This window comes from Vitis riparia, chromosome 1 (genome assembly GCF_004353265.1).
Source record: "Vitis riparia cultivar Riparia Gloire de Montpellier isolate 1030 chromosome 1, EGFV_Vit.rip_1.0, whole genome shotgun sequence".
Taxonomy (NCBI): Eukaryota; Viridiplantae; Streptophyta; class Magnoliopsida; order Vitales; family Vitaceae; genus Vitis; species Vitis riparia.
The window spans coordinates 2641948-2664792 of record NC_048431.1 but is presented as its reverse complement, the minus strand read 5'-3'; the positions used below and the strand labels follow the sequence as shown (position 1 = coordinate 2664792).

Here is a 22845-nt window from a genome sequence, read left to right as displayed (position 1 = left end):
TCATCCAATCCGATGATAATATTGAAGAGGCATCTGTTTACACAACTGGGCAGTGCTTTCTTTACACAACTATGGACTTGGTACATTTACATTTCTTTGACAAGTATCATGATATTGCGAACTGACTAGGGAAACCCCATTTGACATCTCCTCTATGCCTGCTTCTTTTGCATCCGCAAGCCAAGGTTGATGAAATGCAAGGTTTTATTTATAGGTTGACAGTTGATGCTACACATCGTATACAGGCAATCTCTCTTCGATAAAAACACGGCAAATGGGGCACCTCTTGCACTTCTCACAACAAGTGCTGCCATGCATGGAAAAAAAGTGACAATAAGAACAAGTGAGAATCTGCTTTATTTCAACTGGAAACAAGATCAGCAAGATGTGGGAACTTTGAAGTGGGTGGGTGTTGTCTATCCTTGTGGCACCAATGGGAATGAATGCAATTTGTTCTGTTACTCTAGAAGTTCATGAGAGAAAGCCCATCTTTAAAAAGATAGCTACATTGGGTTGATGCAAATACCTGCAAAGGACATGATGCCTACATGGAAGCAAGACCATATTTATCTGTTCATCAAAGCAAACCCTACAAAGGATCTTTTCCTGGTCAATAAACAAAAGAGAAAAAATGTCAGAATCAGGGTAGACCCTACTCAAAAACAGGAAAACTAACATAAGGCTTGAAAACAGCTGCTTGTTTTTCAGCATCTGAATCCATATTATCACAAAGCAGAACTCCAAACACACATAATCTAGTACTGATACTTGAATTTCGGTAAATAGTACTACACTGATGTTTTTATTGAATGAAATGTCCTGAAGTTATGTTTAAGTCCTAATAGCTGTCTTCCGACGTAAAATATAAATACATAGACATTAGGAAGATATTTGTCATGAAGAATCCTAAATAGATAGATAGAGATATTAGATAGACATGTCATGAAAGATCCTACAAACTAAAAAAGCTAGACACCACAGCCTTGGGCACACAAGGGGCATATGAAAGTCCTGAAAAATGTTTTACATGGCATCTAAAACTAGCCCAATTTGTTTCCCATGGCATTCTAAATGAGTCCCCTTTTAATATCATGCATTCCATTCACTTTGATAGAGCCATCATATCTGTGTCTGGCTCCCACACTAATTATCTTATCATTACCAAAAAGCCAGAAGAGAAAGATGGCTATTCAAAAATACATTAGTGTTTGTCTTAGAATTTTTTTAACCTGCTTGCTCATTTTAATATAGAACTGCCAGTCCATTATAATGCAGCACTCACTGTACAATTACACTCATCAAGAGTAGATACATTTTAAGCCTTTGTCACTTGAGTCTGGCCTCAAGAGCTTCTTGAGCATTTAATTAAATGCCTTGAATTTCCAAAGTTATTAATCTTAACTTAAATCTGTTTTGGCTCAACATGATGACACTAAGCTAGATGAAAACATGTTCTTGAAGAAAGTCGGTTGTTTTTCCACTTCTGCTCCTCATGTTAGCACATTTTCACCCTAAACAATGTTTGTTTGAGGACAGTGAAGCTGCAATGACATTTTTTCTTGTTATAAAAATAGAGTTTTTATAAATAACCAAGTCCAACCCAATTTCCAATAGCGTGCCTCTATGTTACATGGAAAATGACATGCATGACCTTTGAAGAAATGCATGCAACAATCAGAGACATTGATTTGGATAAGTCCTGAATTTTGAAAAGAATACACCCTTTTTATGGTTTATATCAATCTAAAATTCAACACTAACATGCACATATAAGAGAGCATAATGAGAGCACACATCTTTTACTACATTTTGCTATCCATTCATATGCATGTTCTTGTTTTAGGTTTTATGAATTAATTGGCTATTCCAGTAGAAGGATAACTGATGCTTTCACAAAAATCCAGGCTTCAGCCATCCTGTAGAAAGGGTACTAGCAGAAAGAGTCAACTGGAATCTGACCTTGCCAGCATCAGTTCCTAAGGGATTTCAAAGAATCCTAATTTCTGTTAATATCAACCGCTTTTCATTTTAGTGTGTGTTTAATTATTATCATTATAGAGTTCATGGTCAATACAGGACCTAAAGAATCACTAGATCAAGAAACATGATAACCAATCCCACATATTAAATATGAACTGACATTTTTGCACTTGTGGTATGTGATGCTTTGGAAGTTAATGAAATCTCTTATTCACTGATAGAAGCCAATCAGTCAAGGTTGTGAACATTACATTTTGAAGCCTTTCAAACTCCTGCTGGCTAAATTTTGTGATTTCTGTTTGCTCACCTAGTGCTGCTTGTAATCTCCAAATCTGATATGAAAAGAATAGAAATGTACAGTAAGTTGGTATAGAATGATACTGAATTTAGTAAATATCAATTCAAGTAAGCATATAAGTTGCCAGATCATGACAACAGAATGAGAGATAGAGCTACAACTTTAGCCTAACATAAATGAACCGTGAAAATGGTGTGCTCACCTCCTCGGCAAGGTCTGATTTAGGCAATTTCTTCACAGTATCAGGTGAGAAAGTGTTGTACCTGAATATTTGCAACCCAAACAAATATCAGTGGAGAAAGGGTGGTCTTTGAACACCTCTATTGTTTCCTCCTATATATATATATCATGCAGTATACAGTCAATTAATAATGTAACAGAGGTCACTTACAATCATGAAGATAACATGCACCATACATTATACATCCAGATGTATTGAATGATCTTAACAGCAAAATAAAACATACAAGAGGACTCAGAAAGGGGAGAAGCTCAAGAATCCATTCTCACCTGTCATTTCCATACAGTTCCAGAAACTGTTTTCAGTTATGCTTGGAGAGACTCTTCATCTCTTAGTTCATCAAAACCTGATGCAGACCTGGCTCATAATTTATTTTTTTTTTTTCAGAAAAACAGTTCTTATTATTTTAGATTTATTTATTAGGTGCTTTACAGCTTTAAGTTTGCTAGTCACTAGGATTTCTTAATTGTTTTTAGGTAATTAAGCTACTGAAGACTACAATTCTTGTCCTATTCTTTGTAGGGTTATAAGGTCTATGAACACATTTTATCAGTTATGGTTTTGGGGGAGACTATTACTTTTTATTCTTCAATAAAATTAGTCTTCTTAGATTTTTTTCTTTGAGTACCTATTTTTCTTCATCATGAACAAGACTAAAGATATCTGGTTCTTGGTACTTTCTTTAAGGAAATCAACAAGATCTACAAGATGTTACTTCGTCTTCTTCTTCTTTTTTCCCTTTTTTTTTTTTTTTGTTATTCAACTGTCACTCAATCTGAAGAAAATTAGTCTTCTAGAACATGTTGCCTTTTGTAATCAACAGCCATCTAATGTGAATGCAAAAGTGATATTAGAACCAAAACATATGCTGCGTCAAGTGGTATGAAAGCTCAAACCTTGAAGGTCATGAGTTATTGGAGGCTGAAAACAGAGAATGATTTCTAAATAATACTTGTATATTCTTTGAATATATTTACAGCATATTTATAATGTTTGCAGACGAAAAAAGAAAAGGAAATTACTCTATTCTAGGCCTAGAATTATTCCACTAAATCAACCACTAATTATAAAAAAATAAATCAGCTACTAAGTCAAGCCCTAAGTACAGGAAACAAATCAAGTCAACTATACAGAAAAAAAAAAAAAAAGAGAAGAAATTCAAATTAAATCTCAGTTTATATAGGTTGTATAATCTGGAAATTATGGCACCAATTCTCTTCCCTCAAGCTGGTGAGTAAACGTTCTTCATTGCCAACTTCTTGCAATAGATTGTAATGGTTGAACTGCAAGTCCCTTGGTCAATATGTTGGTCAACTGTCTTTCTAAGGGATATATACCCAATTTCTCCTTGATGAAATGATGATCAATTTTAACATAGTTTAATCATAGTGAACTATATTGTGAGCTATACTAATAGCCAACACAGTAAAGCTTTATATGACCTTTCCAACTTACTCTAAGATCACTATGAATAATTTTTATCCAGAGAAGCACACATAGTCCATGAGACAAGGTTCAAAATTCTACTTCGACACTTGACTTGGCAACCACGGACTCTTTCTTACTCCTCCAAGTTACTAAATTGCCTTCCAATAAAGTACAATAGCCAAATGTTGACTTAGTGACCGATCCTACCTAATCAACATCGGTATAAACCTCATACTCCCAGTTTTTTAAAACAAAATACCATTGCCAAGAGTTAACTTCAGGTATTAAGTATCTCTAAGTAACCATCTCTATGTGTACCTCCTTACGATTGTGCATAAATTGGCTTACCATGCTCATAGTATATGTTATATTAGGTCTACTATGTGATAGGTAAATTAACTTACCTACCAAGCGTTGATACTTATCTTTCTCAACTGGAGGACTCTTTGGTCCTTTATCAAGTTTGTGACTGGCCTCAATGGGTGTATATGCAGACTTATTCGATTGGACAACAACAGGGTTTTCCATTGGACGGTGACTAATACTGAACCATCCATAGGGTTTTGATCCAGCATAATGCCAATTCGTCCTTCTTCCTTTCTGACAATTGCAAAAGCTTCCCTTAAGGAAGGAATAGTCTCCTTACATAGAATTTAGACTATAATCTGATCAAAATCATTATGAAATTCAGTTAAGAAATCAAAAAACTCTTTCTCCCTTTCAACCTGATACATCATCACATCTTTGCCACATTCCAAATTTTTAAATTTTGATATTGACCTTATTCAAATCACAACCCTTGTATAACATAGTGGTATTCAAGGATTGAAAGATTACATTGTTCGATATTATGAATTCTAGTCCTCAGTTCATAAATCTGAGCAACATCCCTAACCTTCGAATAAGTCTAATAGACGACTTCCCAACCCTTGATATAGAGAGGGACATATAAGTTCTGCTAATCTTTAGTTGCATTGAGTTTCCTAATCAAGACATTATATAAGAATTCTTCTCATCCTAAGAATTGGATTTAGGGTCTTCCTTACTCAAATCTGACCCAAGCAAATGACTCAATTTCCTTTTTCTCTTCAGGTATGTTTTTAATAACTGTGACCACCATAAATAATTGTTTCCATTCAATCTAGATGTAGCTGGAATACTTTGGAATTCTCCTAGGATTAGGATTGGGTTTTTGAGTGTTTATGGTTATTTGTGTAGTAGTGGAAGAGGCATCAGATTTTTCTGTCATCTTGGGCTGATTGGAGATAAGATGATATTAGTGTAATCTATAATAGTGAGAACAAATGCCAGGAAAAAATGGATACTGAAAAATGGGTTTTGAACCAACCCCTTGTATCAAGGCTGACTATGAAGGTCGAAAGGATATGTGAACAATTCCTACAATTAAAGCTGGAAAAAATTAGGACTCATGTTGACAATTGAAGTCGATAGATGGAAGGGGAAAAAATTATTAAGATTAAGACTCTGATACCACGAGTACAGAGAATGATTTCTGAATAATACTTGTTTATTCTTTGAATATATTTATAGCCTATTTATAACGTTTACAATCGAAAAAAGAAAAGGAAATTACTATTCTAGGCCTGGAATTACTCCACTAAATCAACCACTAATTACAGAAACTAAATCAGCTACTAACTTAATCCCTACTTACAGGAAATAAATCAAGCCAATTGTACAAAAAAAGAAACAAATTCAAATTAAATCCCAGCCCATACAGGCTATATAATCTGACAATTTCTGCACCAATTCTCCAACAGAGGCTATGAAGATTTCAAAAGGCAACTATAATTCTAATAGTTTCATAGATTAGGATTCTCCACCATAAATCGATGATGATGACTGATCACATCTGAGCCAATCATTGTACAATGTTTGATTGATATGAGTAAGCCGCATATTTGTTTATAAATAGTCCTTCACCATGGAAGAAAATTTGCACCAAGTGATTTTCTACTAAGGAAAAACATATTATACTCTGACTACTCTATTGGTCACCAATATGATGATCATTTTTGGCTCAACTTGCTCCAATTCACTCCCTTTATAAGTCATTAGAAAATTAATAATAGATTATTTTGTTATGTCATGCTGGACTAATTAAATGAATATTACAACAAAGCATGGAAAATATACAGTTCTTCATCAAATACAACACGATCTCATGTTTGATGGGAAAGTTGAGACAATTTTAAAACACATGCCATAGAGGAAAGGACTTACAATATATTAATGAAGCATTTTATTTTATTATCCAATCAAATTTGAAGGCCAATTATTTGCAACCTAGGGATTCATGGTGCTCTAACGCATGAAGATAGTTTTTTTTTTTTTAAAAAAAAAAAATTCTTATTATTTTAATTGTTATATTGCTTTAGGTTTCTTATCCAATTAGGTTTTTATTTATTTTGATATTTTATCCTTAGGTAATTAAGTTAACTATAACTTTCCCTATTCTTTTCAATATGGCTTAGGTGAAGACCATATTTTTTTCATTCATTGATAGAATTAATGTTTTTTTAATGTAATTTCTTTTGAGAATTCATTTCACCCATCATTCTTAGTATTCTTTAGGTCAACAAGACCATACATACCTAGTCGTTGTATTTTTTTTTTCCCCTTAAGAAAATGAAAAAGTTTTAGAGAATGTGATGTTTTGTCATTACTCATCTATTGCGAGCATTCGGTACCAGAACCAAAATGCCCATTCTGTCAAAACCTAAGCAGCTGTTTAACAAAGGAGGAACAACAAAGAAAACAAGAAGAAAGTTGGAACAAGCAAAATCACCAGAAAAATATAATGGAGAGCAACCTCTCAGTGTTTGTTAGAGCTAATGAAAATCGGAAAGGCAATGAAAGATGACAGAAGAATAATAGTAGAAGAAAGAGAAGAAAAGCATAATCATCCTCATCATTATAATACTGCTTGCACTATATATTAGAGAGTGAAGAAAAACACATAATGCCTTCAAGTAGTTATAGTCTTATGGCTAAAACTTCCATTGCTTCTTGATATTTGACTATCTAATAAAAACAAATGGGTATGTTGCAGAGGCATTAATAAAGGATCGTAATTGCTAATGAAAATATTTCAAGATGGTGGAACTACAATTGTTGCCTCTTGGGGATACAAATTTGCTAAAATTTCCTTCACTACAAAAAAGTGTAAAAGATACCCAATCCAACTCCAACTTATTGTTAAACAAGTTATTTTATAATAAGCATTACTGTCTACCACTTGTATAAGGGCATTATGGTAAAGAATAAACACTAACTAACTTAGGTCCTTAAGAACCTCAAAAAAGTAATAATCAGGCTATCAAATTTGCACTCCTAAAGTAGAACTGAAAGAAGATGTCATCTGGAAAGACACTAAATGATGGTATAGAAATACTAACCCAGATGCCTCAGCGTAATAAAGTCGAGCCTGTTCTTCTCGACTTCCTTCATCAATTGACCACCAACCAAGCAACCTGTTAACAGGAATGATTCATATAATTTTCCCAATTACAAAGCAGCAATTGCACAATTTTTCTAGTTTGTGTTGGTCCAATAAGGATCCATATTGCTCATACAAAATTTTTTAGATGCTTAAAAATAAGCATTACCTTGACCCATGGTGCAAGAAACCAAAATAACTGCGAACTTTGGAAGATATTGCAAAGTATCTTTCTGTACCAGCTGCACTATGTAGTAAAAGAACAATTTTCTCCACCAATCTATATAATGCAAACAAGACCCCAATTCCTTGCAGCAAAAATAGAGGAGCAAAGAGAAGTGGAATTGGAATATGCCTAGCACTAGATGGGGTTCCCTGAAATGAGAGAGTACTAAGGATGAATACCAACTTGTTAAGACACTTGGAGACATCCACATATAGGCACTATTTAACACCTAATATACCTCCAAGCGCATAAAAAGCAGGATCTGGAAGCCAACAAGAGGAATTTTCATAATATGTCCACCAATGTCCTGCAGGTCACATAGTCGACTTTGGTGCTGATCTTCATCTGAAGAAACTACTAAGCCACTATTCCAGTCAAGATATCTAATAATCATTGAAGATGAACCAGTTTGTCTGATATGAGAGTTCCTATGAATTGCTGGATTGTACCACCTTGTGCAAACAATAGAAGCAAAACACTCTGCAATCCTGTAAAAGAAAATACAAGATCATTCAACCAGGCAAAGGAGAAGCCACCAATACTTTTACAAGATGTGAATGCAAAAGAAGTGTACCCAAAATTTATAAATAAATCCCACCAGCCTAGAGCTGCTACATCACCTACAAGTGATTGTAAGGAAAATTGTCATAAAAAAAAATCATCATAAATATTGGAACAAGCAAAATTCGTTAAATATAGGCTAATTAGCACAATGCAGGAAGTGTTTGTCAAGTCGTCACTGTGAATTTTGAGGAAGAAAAAAAAATACAGGGAAAGAAAAACCTTAGATTACAGGCTTTTCTCCACTAGAAATCTTGAGGACCATCTTAATTTCCCCCCCCCCCATCCCTTCCTCAGATTCAGCCTCTTTAAGGTGCATGCTTATTAAACTAGGCTTTCATAAAGCTATGTCAAGATGCTACAGTTTGTAAGGATATGAACCAGACAAATTTCCCATTAAAACCATGATCAGTTGTTACATTTTCTGAATGCTTCATTAACCAGTAAACCCCTACCTTTTGTTTCTCCAACTAACACCACAGTGGACTATCTAGCACCTATTCAGTTAAATATAGCTTTCATCAACACAAAATGAGAACACCACTTTTTCCCTTTTTCTTGCCATGTCTATTCCTCACGCACATGTTGGACCTAAACATCCTTTCTCCATCTTCATAGCTATATTGCTTTTCCTTATTTTTTATGGTCCTTCTGTCAAATCCATGTCAAATACCAAAAATCATGTTTGTATTTGTTTAGATGTTTTCATGATTTCAGATTGCTATCACATTTTTCTCATTGGAGGCCCAATCAAGCATTCAAATAAGATAACAAAACAAATGAAGATGATCATAAATAGCAGTTTTGCCACAATGAGGTGACATATCTCCACAATAACTAACCATAACAAAATAATTGAATATCTACAAGGCTACTGCATTGAATATGTTTGATTAGTCTCCAACATAGCATTCAGAAATAAACATAGCTACTGCAGAGAACCCGAGAAGAAGAAAGAAGAAGAAGAACTGTGACCAACCACAATTTCAGTGGTACAGTCACAAGAATCACCTGTTATAAAGGACGATGATTACTATGAAGCTGTATATCATTGAAATTATCTATGTGGAGATCATATTATAACTCGTAATAAGAATCGATTTCTGCAATATTTTTATAGCAGAGTTGATAACCACCAAAAATCTATTTTATTAAGAATCAATAATCTAAAACATAAGGAAATTAAGAATAGGGGTCACTGAAATAATGATATTCAGAAATGTAAACTAAAACAGTAAAATGGCAACACAGGAATTAATTATTCTTTAAATGGAGAAATAAACAAATTACCACATAGCTTCAGAAGAGTGAATGTAGTTGCAGCGATGAAGAAGACCATAGAGATAGCAACCCAAAAGTGCTAAAACCAAGTCGGTGGTATCAATTAGTTAGGGGGAATAGGAACATACATCACAGAAATAATTCTCATCTTCATAACCAATCAACTATAGTCAAGCTTAGGGTAATATCATTAAAGATTATTCACACATCATGCAATATTCATCTGTGAGGAAAACAATATATCTTAATCTTAGATTGCAATCTCAAAAAGAAAAAGAAAGGAAAAAGGAAAAACCTTTTGTCAAACCCATAATAGTTATTGCCATGATAAGCAAAGAAAGAGAACACAACCCCAACTGGAAGAGCAGAGAGCAACACACATATATTTGTATGCATATGTAATTTGTATAATAGGGGGCATTGCACAAATTGAGGTGCTAAAAGAATGAATTAACATATCAGGATTTGAGTGCCTGATTTAAAGTTTTTGAATAAGGCGCTGCTAATTTGACTGCCAAGGGGGGATCAACACCACAAGGCAACTTAATGCAATAAACCCATCCTTAGTAGCAATGCATAAAAGCCTATTGATGTGTGGACCCTGGAGCTTTTGAGCTCCATCATTAGTTTGGGGTTAAGAGAAAAGGAAACAATAATTTCTTTTAATCTTTTTAGAGAGACATGGAAACAATCAATAATTTAAACTTCACTCTTTAGCAAATTTGGCCACTTTGAGAAAGTCTAGAAAGGCACTGCAATACTGACAGTGCAAAATCTACACAACAAACTTACTCTAGTCCACAAAGCCTTTACAACTTCTGGACTTTGGCACCTACAAGCAGAGTAACTGAATTAATGCAAAGTAATAAGAACAAAAAAATTACAATCAGAGTTTTCATCTAAATTGTCAAGCTTGGTCACTTGGAAAGTGGAATTACTCCATTGAATTTCCAAACCAAAACTTCAAGTTGCACTAAACAAGGTTTGTAGAAATTGAACTTCCACTTTGAAGTAGTTGAACTTCAGAACCCTGTTTGGGAACTATTTTTAAAAACAGCTTCCTATTCTTAAAAACATAACTATTTTCCAAACTAGAAAACACATTTGACAACTTTCGACAAAAAAACAGTTTTTTCAGAATTTGTTGTGAAAATAGGATATTTTTTATAATAAATTTTAATTGTTTTCAATTATTTTCATTTGTTTTCTGGGGTTGTTTTAAAAAGTAATCGTATAAATATAGAGAATGATTTAAAATAAAGCACTATAGGTAAAAGTTATTTTTAAGAAATATTATGAAACATGGAAAATATGTTAAAAACATTTCAAGTTTTCAAACAAACTTTGTCCTAGAAAACATCAAAGAACTATTTTTGAAAATTGCTCTCAAAAATTGTTTTTCGAGAACTATTTTCAAAAGCATTCCCAAACAGGCCCTTAACAGTTCTAAGTGAGGGAGGAAGTGATTGTTTTCTGGATGCCTTCTCCTTTTAGGGTTGTGCCTTTTGGTACCCTCTGAATATGTACTGTATACCTTGGTGTATAGCATCCTTACTTGATATTTATAAAATTTACCTCTTTACTTATCAAAAAAGAAAAAACTTTAGAACCTTAAGCAATAAAATATGGTGAAAGATGCCAAATAAATCACTTTTCATATAAAAAGGAATCAAGAATACAGGTTTTATGTGTGTATAATATATTGTTAACTGTTGAAATTTGGCATTCAAAGTTAGGGTTTTTTAATTTAGGAAAGTATTTTAGGAATAAAGAAGGAGAGATCATTTAGGATGATTCAGTTTCCTAATTTTAGGAGAGAATCAAGCTAGATTGATTTTTCTTATTCAATCAGTTATGTATATATATGTGTATGGTGTGTACCTAAAAAATCAATAAAGGAATTCAGAAATTCTTCATGGTATCAGAGCCAGTTTTCTGAAACCCTAATCCCTTCTGGCCACCTCGTATTCAGGCCATCATTCATTCCGGCCAAATCTCTCTGGCCATCTCTCAATCCGACCATCTCTCATTCCGGTCATCAGTCCCTGTTCTCAGAGCCAAGGGAGAAAACGCTTTCCAATCGGTAATCGTCGTCAGAAAAACATTCACCGCCGGCGAACTTTTCCGGCGAACTTTTCCGGCGACGGTTTTTTTTTCACACCGCAAGGAGCGTCTGGAGGAGATCTACAACTTTTCCAAAAACACCGGAGCCAGAAAACCATCCACGCGCCGCCCACGCGCGTTTTTCCGGCCGGCGACTGCATCTCACGCGCCGGCGCGTGAGGGCGCGTGAGCCACTTTCCGGCGACGCGCTTCCTACTCCAAGCTCGCCTGACGCCGACCAGCCACCCTACGTACCTGTTTCTGCCATCCAAGCCCTGCACGTGCCTCTTTTGGGGTCTTTTTGCCTCCGCGAGCCCTCCGATCAGCTTTTCCGACGTCCTCCGGCTATTTTTCCTCAACTCCAATCCCTGCACGTGCCTTGGGAAGTGTTCTTCTACCTTTCCGGTCCATGACGAAATACGGAATGGCATCATCACAAGTATCCAGCGTCACGTCACCAGAATTAGGAGGCAGATCTGAAATTCCAAACCTTGGTGGTAGTGATTCCTCTCCTATTCTCATCACAGGACACAAATTAAATGGCCATAACTACTTACAGTGGTCACAATCTGTGTTGCTGTTCATTTGCGGTAAAGGAAAGGATGAGTACCTCACTGGAGAAGCAGTCATGCCAGAAACTACAGAACCGGGTTTCAGGAAGTGGAAGATTGAAAACAGCATGATCATGTCATGGCTTATCAATTCCATGAATAATGACATAGGTGAAAATTTCTTGCTGTTTAGGACTGCAAAGGACATATGGGATGCAGCCAAAGAAACTTACTCAAGTTCTGAAAATATTTCAGAACTTTTTCAGGTTGAATCAGCCCTACATGACTTCCGCCAAGGAGAGCAGACAGTTACTCAGTATTACAACACACTCACAAGGTATTGGCAGCACCTTGACTTATTCGAGACTCACTCATGGAAATGTCCTGATGATGCAGCAACATACAGGAAAATTGTGGAACAAAAGAGACTGTTCAAGTTTTTCCTAGGACTAAACAGGGAATTGGATGATGTTAGAGGCCGAATCATGGGCATTAAACCCCTGCCAAGTCTCAGGGAGGCTTTTTCAGAGGTTAGGCGTGAAGAAAGTAGAAAGAAAGTGATGATGGGATCCAAAGAGCAACCTGCCCCAACATTGGATGCCTCTGCCCTTGCGACTCGGTCATTTAATAGTAGTGGTGGAGATCGTCAGAAACGGGATAGGCCTTGGTGTGATTATTGTAAGAAACCAGGCCATTATAAGGAGACTTGCTGGAAGCTTCATGGCAAACCAGCTGATTGGAAACCAAAGCCACGGTCTGACAGAGATGGCAGAGCACACGTGGCTGCCAACTCTGAGAGCACCTCTGTTCCCGAGCCGAGTCCATTCAACAAAGAGCAGATGGAGATGCTACAGAAACTATTAAGCCAGGTTGGCAGTGGCAGTACTACCGGTGTAGCCTTCACTGCTAATCGAGGAGGAATGAAGTCGTGGATAGTGGACACAGGTGCTTCTGATCACATGACAGGAGATGCTACCATTCTTCAAAATTACAAGCCAAGTAATGGTCATTCATCCGTCCATATTGCTGATGGTTCAAAGTCAAAAATTGCCGGGACAGGTTCTATAAAACTTACTAAAGACTTGTATCTTGACTCTGTTCTCCATGTTCCAAACTTGGATTGTAATCTTTTGTCCATTAGCAAATTGGCCCGTGATCTCCAATGTGTTACTAAATTTTATCCAAACTTGTGTGTTTTTCAGGACTTGAAATCGGGGAAGATGATTGGCAGTGCTGAACTGTGTTCCGGGCTCTACCTCCTCTCATGTGGTCAATTCTCAAACCAAGTTTCTCAAGCAAGTTGCGTACAGTCTCAGAGTATGTTAGAGTCTTTCAATTCTGTGTCAAATTCTAAGGTCAATAAAGATAGTGAGATTATAATGTTACACTATCGCCTTGGTCATCCTAGCTTTGTTTACCTTGCAAAATTGTTCCCAAATTATTTATCAATAAAAATCCAGCATCTTATCACTGTGAAATTTGTCAGTTTGCAAAGCATACTCGAACAGTCTATCCTCAAATCCCATACAAACCTTCGACTGTTTTCTCTCTTGTACATAGTGATGTGTGGGGTCCCTCCCGGATAAAAAATATTTCTGGCACTCGATGGTTTGTGACATTCGTTGATGATCATACACGGGTAACATGGGTTTTCCTTATGAAAGAAAAGTCAGAGGTCGGGCACATTTTTCAAACCTTCCATCTTATGGTTCAAAATCAATTCAATTCCAAAATTCAAGTCCTCAAGTCAGATAATGCAAAGGAATACTTTACTAGTAGTCTCAGTACTTATCTTCAAAATCACGGCATTATCCACATAAGTTCTTGCGTTGACACCCCACAACAAAATGGGTGGGCTGAACGCAAGAATAGACATCTCTTGGAGGTTGCCCGGTGTCTTATGTTTTCCTCTAATGTTCCAAACTATTTCTGGGGGGAAGCTATTCTCACAGCTACTTATTTGATTAACCGTATGCCATCCAGAGTGCTTACCTTTCAATCCCCACGTCAACTTTTCTTAAAACAATTTCCTCACACCCGTGTAGCCTCTTCTGATTTACCACTCAAAGTATTTGGTTGCACGCATTCATTCATGTGTATCCTCAAAATCGTAGCAAATTTGCTCCTCGAGCGAATAAGTGCATTTTCCTAGGGTATTCTCCAACCCAAAAAGGGTACAAATGCTATTCTCCAACCACCAAAAGATTTTACACCACCATGGACGTCTCTTTCTTTGAACATGTATTCTTCTATCCCAAATCTCATGTTCAGGGGGAGAGCATGAATGAACATCAAGTTTGGGAGTCTCTTCTTGAGGGTGTACCTTCTTTTCACTCAGAGTCACCAAATCCTTTTCAATTCGCGCCCACTGAGTTGTCCACACCCATACCGTCATCAGTCCAGCCATCTCCTATGACCATCCAGTCTCCCATGCCTATTCAACCTATAGCCCCACAACTTGCTAATGAGAACTTACAAGTTTACATCAGGAGGAGGAAAAGACAGGAATTAGAGCACGGATCACAGTCAACATGTGGCCAATATATTGACTCCAATTCAAGTCTTCCTGAAGAGAACATAGGTGAGGATAGGGCTGGAGAGGTGTTAATTCCCAGCATTGATGATTCTACTCTGCCGATTGCATTGAGGAAGGGTGTTAGGAGATGTACAGATCACCCAATTGGGAATTATGTTACATATGAAGGGCTATCACCATCTTACAGAGCATTTGCTACTTCTCTTGATGATACTCAGGTTCCCAACACAATACAAGAGGCATTAAAAATTTCAGAATGGAAGAAGGCAGTACAAGATGAGATTGATGCACTTGAGAAGAATGGGACGTGGACTATCACAGATTTGCCGGTTGGGAAGAGGCCCGTGGGGTGCAAGTGGATTTTCACCATAAATACAAAGCAGATGGATCAGTCGAGAGATTCAAGGCTCGTTTGGTAGCTAGAGGGTTTACGCAATCCTATGGGATAGACTATCAGGAGACTTTTGCTCCTGTTGCAAAACTGAACACTATCAGGATTCTTCTCTCATTGGCTGTCAATCAAGATTGGTGCTTGCAACAACTGGACATAAAAAATGCGTTTCTAAATGGTGACCTAGAAGAGGAAGTCTACATGGAAATACCACCTGGTTTCGAAGGAAGTATGGCAAAGAATCAGGTTTGCAAACTCCAAAAATCCTTGTACGGCCTTAAACAATCTCCCCGAGCCTGGTTTGATAGATTCACAAAAGCAGTCCTGAAGCTGGGCTACAAACAAGGTCAGGCTGATCATACTCTATTTGTCAAGAAGTCTCATGCCGGGAAAATGGCCATATTGATAGTCTATGTTGATGATATTATTCTATCTGGGAATGATATGGAGGAATTACAGAATTTGAAGAAGTATTTGTCAGAGGAGTTTGAAGTTAAAGACCTTGGAAATTTGAAATATTTCCTTGGCATGGAAGTGGCTAGATCAAGGAAGGGAATTGTAGTCTCTCAAAGAAAATACATACTCGATCTTCTTAAGGAGACCGGTATGCTTGGATGCAAACCAATTGATACTCCTATGGATAGTCAGAAGAAACTTGGTATCGAGAAAGAAAGTACACCGGTAGATAGGGGGAGATATCAGCGGCTCGTCGGGCGCTTGATTTATCTCACACACACTCGGCCAGATATTGGCTTTGCAGTGAGTGCTGTAAGTCAATTCATGCACAGCCCCACTGAGGAACACATGGAAGCAGTCTACAGGATTCTTAGATATTTAAAAATGACACCAGGGAAAGGTCTATTCTTCAGAAAGACAGAGAACCGTGACACTGAAGTATACTCAGATGCGGATTGGGCAGGAAACATCATTGACAGGCGGTCCACTTCTGGATATTGTTCTTTTGTTTGGGGAAATCTTGTTACCTGGAGGAGTAAGAAGCAATCCGTTGTAGCCAGAAGTAGTGCAGAAGCTGAGTACAGAGCTCTTGCACAGGGAATCTGTGAAGGGATTTGGATAAAAAGGGTTCTTAGTGAACTGGGGCAAACGAGTTCATCTCCAATTCTGATGATGTGTGATAATCAGGCAGCTATAAGCATAGCAAAGAACCCCGTGCATCATGACAGGACCAAGCACGTTGAGATTGACAGACACTTCATCACAGAGAAGGTGACTAGTGAGACGGTTAGATTGAACTATGTTCCTACAAGCACCAAACCGCAGACATCCTCACCAAAGCTTTACCTAGGCCTAACTTTGAAGACTTAACTTGCAAGCTGGGATTATATGATATATATTCTCCAGCTTGAGGGGGAGTGTTGAAATTTGGCATTCAAAGTTAGGGTTTTTTAATTTAGGAAAGTATTTTAGGAATAAAGAAGGAGAGATCATTTAGGATGATTCAGTTTCCTAATTTTAGGAGAGAATCAAGCTAGATTGATTTTTCTTATTCAATCAGTTATGTATATATATGTGTATGGTGTGTACCTAAAAAATCAATAAAGGAATTCAGAAATTCTTCATTAACAAATGTAATAATAATGTTAAATCCATAAGAAAAAGAAGATCCATTCTGTATCCTTTGGCTTAAAATAAATATGTAATTGTTTTGCTCATTAGCATAAATCTTTACCAAATACTATATCATGAAGATATCAATGCACTTTTTCCAATCCTGCATCATGAAACAAATAATAAAAAGGACATTATCCAATGCTGACACCTGCCAAAGTGAAGTCCTAAGAGAGGGTAAGTTGGATATGGTCCTTCGATATGGTCCTATTTTCTGGCACTTTTGCACAAAGTGGCTGTGTTCATGCTTGGCAGCCGGAGACATTTATCATTGCACCAGATTTTTTTTTTGATCAATAAGTATAAGATTGTATTGCAAAGAGGCGCTAAAGAAGCGACCCACCGAATTACAGTATAAAGGGACTTACCCCCTTACAAAAGGGCCCAAACATCAAAGGACAAGGCAAAACAAAAAAACCTTCCCTTAACGCATACACACCCAGTCTATAAATTCTATTAAGGTCGGAGGACTGTCTTTTATCCACAATTTGGTTTCCGACCACAAAAAATACACAAAAGATACTTTCAGCCTTTGAATGGACAACCCACAATCCTCAAATGCAATTGAATTTCTAGCCTTCCAAATAACCCAAAACAAGCATAACGGTCCCAATTGCCACGCCACCTTCCTTTTCTTTCCCACAAAAGAACCCCTCCACCCTAAAAGGGTTTCCTTGACCGAACGGGGGAAAACCCACGAAACACCAAAAAATGAAAGGAACACCATCCATACTTCCCTCGTTTTTTCACAATGGATAAGAAGGTGGTCAATTGTCTTCTCACTCTTATGGCAAAGAAAACATCTATTTGCCATAACCCAACCTCTCTTTTGCAAGCGATCCAGGGTTAGAACTCTCCTCCAAGAAGCCTCCCACCAAAAAAGCTCAATTTGGGCTGCACACAAGAGTTCCATATAATTTTTGAAGGGAAAAAAGCAAGAGACCCCGGCTGCATGGTCCTATACAAAGATTTCACCGAGAAATCCCCATCCTTTGATGCCATCCACTTCACCTTATCCTCCTCATCCCCCCTAACCTTCTTCCCCTCCAAGCAACAAAATAGCCTTTCCACTTCTTCCAACTCCCAAACGTTGAAAGGTCTATTGAAACAAGGGTTCCAACTTCCGCGCCCCGCCCCCCCCCCCTCTTCCCCCTCGGCTGTCCACACTTCATTTACCCAAGCCTCTTTGTTCGAAGCTAAAGCAAATAAAGAAGGAAAAGCCTCGCTCAAAGGGATGGTTTCACACCATTTGTCTTTCCAAAACTTCACTTTCTCACCATCACCCACCACAAAGCCAACAAAAGGGGTCACTTGATGTCCCATTTTACTTATTGCCTTCCACAACCCAAACCCGTATAACAAAGAATCAAATAAATGTTCCTAACCATGGATATGGATATAAGCAGTCATCTAAGAAACTATTTCACCACTAATCAAACATCAGATCTTGCAGAACAATTAATGAATTAATAGAAGTAGTTAAAAACTCACAGGAAGGGTCTCCCATATTGCTTCATCACTAATGCTTTCATCATCTCCAGGCATTAAAGCCTTACACATCCTAAAATAAAACATGCATTTGTTAATCAGGCTGATGCACAATTTGACAGAATTATTTTACTATTACTTGACACTAAGTAATACAACTGCAAAGTAATATAAATTCAAGTCAAAAAGGTGGATGCATCATCCAGCTCAAGCCATTTGTGCAGCATATCATGGGTGTTCATGTAAGCCATATCCCACGTTCATTCTTTTACTTTTGATAATTGGGTTAATTTCACTCACCTCCCCTAAAGTTTTAGCTAAATACAACCCCCATTAGTTTGAAATTTTGTCAAATGCCTCCCTTATTTTGAGTTAAAGAGGAGGTGAATGAAAATAACAAATAAGAAGGGTAGGGGTGGTATTTGATGAAATTTCAAGCAATGGGGGTTTAGTATATTTAGCCAAAACCTTAGGGCAGGTCAATAAAATTAACCCTTTGATAATTTTAGGAAACAAAATAAGGGAAGCATGCCACCCTTGTTAAATGTCACAAAATTAAATTGCAAGAAAAAAAATTGAAGTAAAAAGGAGGAAAAAAAAAAAAGAAAAAGGGTACAAAAAACCATATAATTTCATTGGTGGTCAACCCAATCCTTCCATTTAACTTCATAGAATTTAGTTGTAAGAGGAATATCTGCTCTTGTGGTCTGACTTAGGTAGTAAGGGGGTTGGGTAGTGATGGAGGAAATTCCAGACCTGATTCCATGTAGACCAAAGAACAAAAAATCCTTTAAAAAATTTTAATATCTAAAAAGAAAATGACCAACTCACTATCAATATCATACAAGTAAAAAGGTATTATGAAGGTATAGAAGAACAAAATCAATGGAACATAACAATGAATACTACCGTGCTTTCAAACTTCCATGAAATGATTCAACTTGTGAAGAAATTGAAGTTTGAAAATATTAGTAGGAAATAGACAACACAATGAAGTATAATTTCATGCAAATTTGATGCATTCACTATTTGTGTCTGTTTCTTCATTGGTAGCAGAGGACCATCACAGGATATAAAGATCTTTTCTGTTTATTATCTGAATACTAAAGATAAATGATCTGTGAGTAAATACGTACGGACACAAAGTTTTTACCAACACTAAATTGATAAACAAAAATAATACCTGATGTTGTCAATTAAAATAGCTGCTTCTAATGCCAGCAAGGGCAGAAAAACGATCTTCAGATTTACAGCTGCAATGCATTTAATCACTAAAAGTGAATTGACAATTTCTGAAGAAAAATCAAGACAGGTATTGTAAACCAGTTATGCAGATGAAGGCACTTAATAAGGCACATCAATATGGTATATAGCTGACTACTATTCTGTTTTGAAGAAAGAACCAGATGAATCAATCCAATAGCTCAAACTTCAATTAACAAGGCTAATTCCCATACCAAACAAAAATGTTAAAACAAAAAAATAATTAATATAAATAAAATGATTCAACAAGCAGCCCAAGAGTATCTTTTGATGATTATGCATTCAGGGTGTTCTCTGTGTACCATAACTGTGCTGGAGATATATACAAAGGAGTAGTTCAAAAGCAACAAGCAACGGCGTCGCTGTGACGGCATGAAATGGTGCCCACTGTCCATGAAAGAGAAGTGTGTAGTTTTCTGTCATTATAAGTGATCACAAACAAATTTCATATTTCCACAAGAATAACACAACAGATTGTCACAAAATAAAAGTAAAATTGAAATAAAGTTTTTTGATCGGAATATTCAAATGAAGTTAGAGATATCCAATCATACATGTCGATCATGAGGCATTGATGGGGCAGGTAAGGAGAATCTGCCTCTTGCCACAACTGCATGAAACAGCCAGAGAGGAGCAAAAATGATCCTACAAAACCAAGCCAAAACTAGTAACAATGCAAAACTTGAAGAGGAACAATATAATTCTATTCTTTAGCAGCCCAGCACTGGATGCAGCTGAATAACACTATAGACTGCTACGCATGCTTAAATGTGGATGGCTCAACCCTGAAAATGCTTGTGCAAAACCAATATATTATAACAACTAGATATTTACATTTTTGCATACACATGAATCAAAATCAGGTCTTGGAGCTCCCACTAAAAGATAAACAAGGTGGCTCTGTTTGGTGCTTGGCAACTTGGATCTTCGAAAACTAATTAAAAAATTGTCACTAACTGTTGTTCTTGCATAAAAAAGTGCAGATACTACATTTTTGGGATGCAATTCTCTAGGAACTGGAAATACCAGCATCATTCAGCTCATGTATATACTATGTATCATTGATATAGGTTAGCAGTCTTACAATATGAATCATAGAAATCCTTATCCACTGGCCCAAGCAAGTTCTTTCCCTGATTTTGTAATCAATCAGAACAAACAGAGCCTAAGACCTGTCAATATGAAAGTCCTACAACTATTTCCTCAATTAATACAACATTGACTGCAGCATTTACAGATTTCTTATCCAAAAGAATGCACCAAACAAAATAACAATTCAAGCATGATTTGATAGTTCGACAATTCAAAGGGCACCCCCATCAAAATCACCTTTTAACTCTAATTTAAATTGTTCTGTGACAAAGCTTCAGACTCAGAGAAGAAGTTGAAGGAGGAAAAGGCATCACAAAACATAAATTTAACAAATTAAAAATATATGAAAATTCAAAAAACCGATAAATATTCAATGAACAAGAAAGCGGACATAGCATTTCAAAATAAATAAAATCAATCCAAAAATATCAAACGGACAATGAAATAAACAAAAACCAGAAAACGGGCCCGTTTGGTTACCGACCCAAAAGTAAAACAACAAAATAGAATCCAAAATCATACAACTTCTCATGGTTCCATCATTTTTCTTTGCAGAACCCAAATTTATTTTATTTTAATTTTTTTTCCTTTTTACTACTCTCTGCAACAAAACAAACGTCAAAAGCATTTCTTTCTGACAGAGACTCAACCCGCACACCGACAGGCAAAAACAAACCCAAAATTCATAACATGGGCCCGCTCCGTTCAACAAGAAGATACAACAACTCAAAACCCCACAAGTATTGAAGGCTGGAAAAGCTGTTACGTTCCAAATTTTCTTACATTTTCTTTCATTTTCTAGGCAACCAAACAGAAGTATGAAAAGAAGATACGAACCACCATGAATAGGACACGGCGTGATCTAGCTTGAGAACGAGCAAGAGCGTAAAGGTGAAAAGCAAACCATGAGCCGCCGGAGCCTGAAGGGACGTCGCCACCCTCCTCCAGCTCATCACCCGCCTCTGCACCAACATTCTCGCCACCCAATTGCAGAGAAACAATCTAAAACAACCCCCTTGAACTGCAGGAACTGTGCGGACCCAGAATTGGAGAAAAACTGAAACTCCGCGGAGGTTTCCAAGAATGCCAATTGACTTCGCTTTCACGCTAAAGCTCCTGTTTGTTTATGCACGAGGGGTTTTCTAGACGAAAATGGCCATCGGAATTTGAATTATGTTGAGCGAAAAATTAAGGTCCAATGGGGGCAGTTTCGTCAAAATGAACATAAGTGTGAGCCGTTGCTGGTATATTATGAAGTGACCATCGGTTTGGTGGAACGGGCATGGGGTTATGTGTTGAAAGTGGAATATTTGCAGTTGGAAAGTACACGTGGCGAACACCCACGTGGCCTGTGATTTTTCATACTTTTTCAAAATATGGTGGCTTGCCCTCGTTGGAATTGCACATTTGGTGAGGAATATCTAGTTTACCTAAGTAGGGCCATTTGGGCGTCAAATTTGACCCTTTCCCTTATTGGGCTTGTGTGACATTTTAGAATCCAAGCCCTTATATGGAATTTTCTTTTTATTTATTTTTTATTTTCTAGTTTTATATTTCTAGTAAAAAAAAAAAAACCATTACCCAAAAAAGGAGTGGTAAATTTAAGGGAAATTTCAAAATTTATTAAAATATTAAATGTAAAGCCCCTCCTCCACCCCCCACAAATAAATAAAAATAAAAACCCTCAAAATTCTTTGAATTTTGAAGATTGATAATGGAAAACAAAAACCCCCCTCTCTTATCTTCCCTCTTTTTCCTTCCAAAATGCCCACTTAATTACAAGAAGAAAGTGAGCACCTCGCTCACTTAAAGAAGAAAAAGGAAGATGGAGGGAGACAAGGACCATGTGCCCCTCTTAAGAAAGAAGGAGACATTCAAAAGGCAGGGTGTGACATTTGACATTGAAGGTTTCGCCTTGTAGAAGAACCCCACTTGTCCATGGCCCAAATGTTACATAAAAGGCAAAGAACCCTTATCAAGTTGAATGCTACGGAGCATATCAGATTATGATATCATAGATTTTTATGGATGAGATGGGCAATTGTTGAGAAGGACCACCATGGATATTGTATCAAAATAGAAAATCCCCCCATTTAGTGACTACCTCTCCAGTCATGCACCAAACCCCTGCCCCAATCACATGCCTGGACCATGCTTAATCACTTAGCCATGCTGCTGTCTACCATCCCGTTGTAATTATCTACACTTCCGGAAGCACAATCATTTGAGATTTATTATTTAGATTCATATTGGATAAAATAAAATTTCATTTGACCAGTGCTCTTGCTCCCCATAAAAAGTCGTCCATAATTTTAAT

General features: G+C 36.9%; 1 protein-coding gene across 4 annotated transcripts; it reads right to left on the bottom strand.

Annotated features, from left to right (window-relative positions):
• Positions 1-21715, bottom strand: LOC117910998 (transmembrane protein 185-like). Of its 4 annotated transcripts, none has more exons than XM_034825173.1 (14): positions 21366-21691; positions 19991-20081; positions 19745-19823; positions 19357-19426; positions 18177-18246; positions 9485-9554; positions 8208-8253; positions 7872-8121; positions 7577-7782; positions 7367-7441; positions 2481-2541; positions 2232-2312; positions 527-606; positions 1-307 (listed from the first exon to the last, which is right to left on the bottom strand). In XM_034825173.1, the coding sequence occupies exons 1-14, from the start codon at positions 21500-21502 to the stop codon at positions 229-231; spliced, it is 1395 nt and encodes a 464-aa protein (XP_034681064.1). In that variant the 5' UTR covers positions 21503-21691; the 3' UTR covers positions 1-228. The 4 variants fall into 4 exon arrangements, with proteins under 4 accessions (XP_034681064.1, XP_034681059.1, XP_034681076.1 ...); XM_034825168.1 differs by having other exon boundaries at positions 19739-19823; positions 21366-21687; XM_034825185.1 differs by lacking the exons at positions 1-307; positions 527-606; positions 2232-2312; positions 2481-2541 and adding an exon at positions 2892-3346 and having other exon boundaries at positions 19739-19823; positions 21366-21714.
• Positions 21716-22845: the final 1130 nt, after the last annotated feature.